The 5,382-nt window shown below is 35.7% G+C and overlaps 1 protein-coding gene across 1 annotated transcript; it reads left to right on the top strand.

Moving 5' to 3' along the window:
• Positions 1–315: 315 nt before the first annotated feature.
• LOC112018439 (uncharacterized) lies at positions 316–5,382 on the top strand. The gene is given in 4 exon segments (XM_024050962.2): positions 316–703; positions 810–1,188; positions 1,191–1,427; positions 4,126–5,382. Coding segments are annotated over 4 exon segments (1,968 nt in total). The 5' UTR covers positions 316–416; the 3' UTR covers positions 5,191–5,382.

Raw genomic sequence — 5,382 nt, 5'->3', positions numbered from 1 at the left:
AATTAACAAATATTCTAAGGTCTTACAATATTAACTCTATAAATAATCAAATCAAAGTAAATACTAAATATAAAATAAGGCATGTTTGGCCGACAAAAGTAAGTCATCGATGTTTCTCAAAAAAAAAAAAAAAAAAAAGGGTAAGTCATCGATGAATCGTATCGCGTGGTAGATATCAGTGCCTCTTAATATAGGCCGTATAATAAAAAAAAAAAAAAAAAAAAAAAAAAAAGGCCGTAAAGGCGCAGACGAGGAATAAATTAAAAACAAACAGAAGAAGAGAGACAAACAAACAAAGTATAAAAAGAAAAAGAAAAAGTAAAAAAAAAATAAAGCCCTAGCAACATCATATAGCAAAGGAAAGCCCAATAAAATTCATGAAACGCGGAGAAGTTAAAAGGAGGGAAAAAGTTTTCATGGAAAAACAAAGCTTTCCCGAGAAACAAACATGGGGTACGTGGGAAGAGCTTCTGCTAGCTTGCGCCGTCCACCGTTACGGTACGGAGAGTTGGGACTCCGTCTCGGCGGAGCTCAGAAAGCGGAGCACCACCACGCTCCACCACGTCCTCACACCTCACAGCTGTAAACAAAAGTACCTCGACCTCCAACGCCGTTTCAACCAAAACGACCATCTCGACGAGCTGCGAAAGCTACGCGTCGCCGAACTCAAACGCGAAGTCCAACGTTATGATCTTTCTATCGTGTAAAATTTTTTTGAAAAAAATTAAAAAAAAAAGAAAAAAGAAATTCAAGTTTAACGAGTAGTGAAATTTTTTAGCAAGTTTAAATGTTTTTGTGTTATTGATTAGGTCTCTGCAATTAAAAGTGAAGGAATTGACAGAAGAGCACGTACAGGAAGATGAGAAAGCAACAGAAAAATCGGATCTGAAAAATATTGTAGAGGACGAAAACGAAGCCACGGATGCCGAACCAGTAAATACGTCGCCGGAAGACGATGCCGGTGAAGTCGCCGCTCCGTGTGGAGATTCCGATAAAGAATCGAATTCTACAGATCCGAAAAGTGAGGCACCCGAAACCGGAGGCGAGGAGACCGAAAAGGAAGCGGAACAAGGCGAACCGGTGGGCGGAGGATCCGGACCGGTTGAGGAGGCTGCTAGACCGGTTGTGGAGGACTCGTATAACGGTAGCTCGGATACGGTGATGAAGGATCGGCGGCGGAGGAGAAGGGGAAACTCGGTGGAGAATCGGGCGAGTTGTGGGAATCGGTTTCGGAATCGAAAGGAGGAGGACGAGAAGAAACAACGAAAGAGAGTAACAGTGACGTGCAGAGCTCCGCGTGCAACGAGGATCAATCTCCAGCTACTACAAAGCCAAGCTCCGTTCAATCTCATCCGTTGATTTATTTCCTCGATACACTTCGCTCTCATTGCTCTGACTCATTTTTCGAGTGTCGCCTCCAAACCCAGGTATTATCATTATTATTATTATTTTTTTAATTTTCTCTAATTTTTTTTTCATCTTCTTAATTTTACCGATTTAAGATAAAAAAAAAAGAAAGTTTTTAATTTTTAATTTGGCCACCGACCGTACTCGACGTTTTAATTCAATCTTTTGGTGATTTGGACCTACCGTTTCTTTAAAAAAAATAAAACACGTACTATGGTTTTATACAAAAAAAAAATCATCTTCTTTGTAAGTATAAAGGTTAGATATATACTCTCATTAAAAAAAAAAAAAAAAGGGTTAGATGTTACAAAATATATCCTTCAATTTTATAGAGGAATATCACTTCACCCAACATGGCGGTAGAGATGGGTTATCATTTGATGGACATGGGGCATGGGACAATATAAAGAAGCGTTACTGATGGGTTTTCATTTGAACTCTACCTATAAAAAAAAAAAAAAAACCCGAATTTCAATAATTTTATTGAATGTACTAGTGTTTTTTGTTTTTAAATTTTTTATTATTGAAGATTAATGAATAACATGGTTTATACGAAATTTTTGTCACGTCATTAATAGCTTTGAATGCTATTATTATTATTAATTTATTATCATGTATGTATTATATTATTTATTTAAATTTGTTAATTTTTAACAAAATATACTAATAAAATGTTGGATTTGTTATAAACTTAAGTTCGATGGAAAGTCTTAGGACAAACTTGACCTCAAAGTTGAAACTATCTGTGATTTTTTCGCAATAAATCAATATAATATAAATATATAGTTATATATAGATAATAAAAATATATTGCCTAATTTAAAATTTTATTTTAGTATTAGCAAAAAATTGATACTAATACTGATATTAAAAGATGTAATATAAGTATACTACGTGTATTTTACATTTTTAAAATCTAAAAATATAATTATAAAATTGCTTATGTTAATTTTACAAATGATTATTTATAAAGGGAAGGATTGAAGTTTCAAAATTTGGAGTAATACATATGAGTTTTTACTTTTTACTTGTATATCTTGCTGGTATAAATGGCATACGTTTTATTAGTCATATGAGTTTTTTACTATATAATATATTAGTCCTGAAATTACCAAAAGACCACCTACCAAAGCCCTTTTAATAATAGGCTGGTGAGGATAGTTTGGCGGTTTCGGCTCATTCTAAAATCTAAATAAATAAATAAATAAATAATAAATGATAGATCCACATGAACATGATGTGGTGCCAAGTGGCCACTTTCCCCAGGCCCCAGAGCAGATATATGCGTTTGTGGTCCTTTCCCCGATTAGGTTCTTGGTCATTTGAATTTGAAGTAGATGTACCAAATATTCACTTTGTGCATTAACGATGTATTTAATCAGAGACTTTAATTGGTTATCAACCCATTTTTTACTAAAACAAAGTTTTACTTCTTGTAAAAGTAGATGCAAATTAATGTAATTGATTTTACAAGCTTTCACGTAATGAATTTATTGGCGGAGGAATTTTTTTCTTTCGTGTAAGATTTTTTCCTGGTCAATGGCACTAAACTAACGGAGTTGGTGGTCCAAGTGTTACCACTATTAGGCCCAAGTTTATAACCGTTATTTCTCTGAGCCACTCAGAAACGAAAGTGGGGATGACTTGACTAGGAAGAAAGGATGTCTCTCAATTTGGCCAATTTTGTCTCAGCTTTAATTGGATCATAATCATTTATATATATGAATATATCCTCCACAACGTTTATATATCCCTGAAGTATTTTGGTCTGGAAAATTGGAAAAGTCTATTTCATTGACTTGGGTCGCGCCAGGTATACGATATGACCTTTTTGACTTGTACAGTTATACTGCAATTTTTTTTTTCAAAAACTAATGCTACGTAATTAAATTATTTTACAATATTTTTATAAATTATTTATGTGATAAATTATTTCTAGTTATCATCCGTTGAGCTAGGATCATATTCCTACTTATTAATAACATTATACTGCTAGCTTGTAAAATAGTTTGTACGATAAACATTTTATTTTATGCTTATACTGCGTGAATCGGTGAATGCTCCTTTATTCCCGTGTCCCCATTTAGTTCCCAAGTCCCGTCAATAGAATTGACTGACAAACCTTTTCTATCCACTGCATTTTTTACTTTTCTTTGTTTGGAGTACGGGAGAATAGTCCTTAATCTAATAATTTTCTATTGGTAAATTACATAGTTGGATTTCCCCCCCCCCAAAAAAAAAAAAAAAGGTTGGAAAGATATTTAACGTGCCAGTAAAAATTGAGGTTGAATCTCATAATTCTAAATCCCCCCCCCCAAAAAAAAAAAAAAAGGTTGGAAAGATATTTAACGTGCCAGTAAAAATTGAGGTTGAATCTCATAATTCTAAAAAAACACCCATACTGGACTAACCCCATATGTTTCAAATCCAATGACTAAAGGCTTTTGATGGTCCTGTGCTGTTGGAACCTAAAATTAGGTTAACCATCTCTGTGTGTGTGTGTTTTTGGCAGTTGCACTCCATCATTGTTATTTGTTATTTGTCTACTTTGTGCATTAACGATTAACAGTATATTTTCTTTGTTATTTGTCTACATTTAACCTGAGTTTTGTCTCTCTTTATTGTGCCTTCATTGGGTATCTAAATTCATTTTCACGTGAAAGACTTACGTACTTTGATCATGTGCGAGGATTTGAGAATGGGTTTTGAATACTGCAGGAAACATCCAATTACATGAGCTTGATTCGGCAACATGTAGACCTCAAAACAATTCAAACAAGGCTTGAAGAAGGTTGCTATTCAGGTAATGACAGCAAGTTCTTTCGTGATCTGTTGCTTCTCTTCAACAATGCCATTTTCTTCTTTGACAAGAAGTCCTCAGAATTCATGTCTGCCATCAAGCTTCGACAAATTGTTTTAAACGAAATGTCTTCCAAGATTAACCTTAAGCCAGATCCCGAGCGAAAAGAAGAAGAAAAGCCGGTGCCATCTTTGCCCCAGTGTATAAAATCCGATCCAGAACCATCGGATTCTTTGCTACTTAAAACGAAGATATCAATCCCTCTTACTGCCTGTCGCAAACGCAGCTCAATCACTGCAAAAGCATTGGCATCATCATCTTCAGGACCAGACAAGAAAAAAGAGCAGATGGCCACATTGAAGGATGAAAAACCCGTTGTAGAATTGAATCAACATGATAAATCCTCTGAGAAAACTGAGGAAAATCGTGTCACGAAAAAGAGAACAAGAGAAAGATCTAAAACCAATTCAAGAAGCTCAAGCAAAAACAGAAACAGGGGCCGTACTAATCCAAACACGAACAAGAATTCGGATGCCAATTCAAACTCTGGCTTTTCAACCAAGGGAGTGTCTCAGAATGAGAATTCTGAGTCTAGGCATGAGAAGGAGAAAAAGAACACCACTACCACCTTTAAGAAGAAAAGCGCAGCAAATTTCTTGAATAGAATGAAGCGAAACTCATCGTCCCCTAATGGCTCGTCATTGCTAGAGACATTGAAGAGTTGTGATAATAGCAAAGGAGGAGCTGAGCAGAAGAAAAATGGTAATGGCAAGGGTGATTTGCGTAAAGAGCAAACCTCCTCGCGAAAAGGTTCTAGAGGTAAACAAGAGAAGATACCAGAGAGCCCCGGAAAAAGGAATGTTGGACGGCCGCCAAAGAGGGCGGCGGCACCATCTCCGGCTCTTCCAGCTAAAAGGGGTAGGGACGCTGGTGAAACGGAGGCAGGTTCTTCAAGGCATTCAAAGAAACGTTCAAGGAAGTGATTGTAGTTTTCATAATGTTGTTGTCGTTTTAAGGTCATCTTATAACAGCACGTTTGTTATTTATTTTATTTTTTTCACGCCTCTATTTATTTCCTTTTAACTTATGTAGGGGTTGTAGAGTGCAAATCATGTCAAATTTCTAATTGTATCAAATGTTGTTGATTACATATGTAGCTCTATTTTGCCGTCCAA

Source organism: Quercus suber, unplaced genomic scaffold (genome assembly GCF_002906115.3).
Source record: "Quercus suber isolate HL8 unplaced genomic scaffold, Cork oak 2.0 scaffold_1067, whole genome shotgun sequence".
Classification (NCBI taxonomy): Eukaryota; Viridiplantae; Streptophyta; class Magnoliopsida; order Fagales; family Fagaceae; genus Quercus; species Quercus suber.
This window is presented reverse-complemented; position numbering and strand designations above follow the sequence as displayed.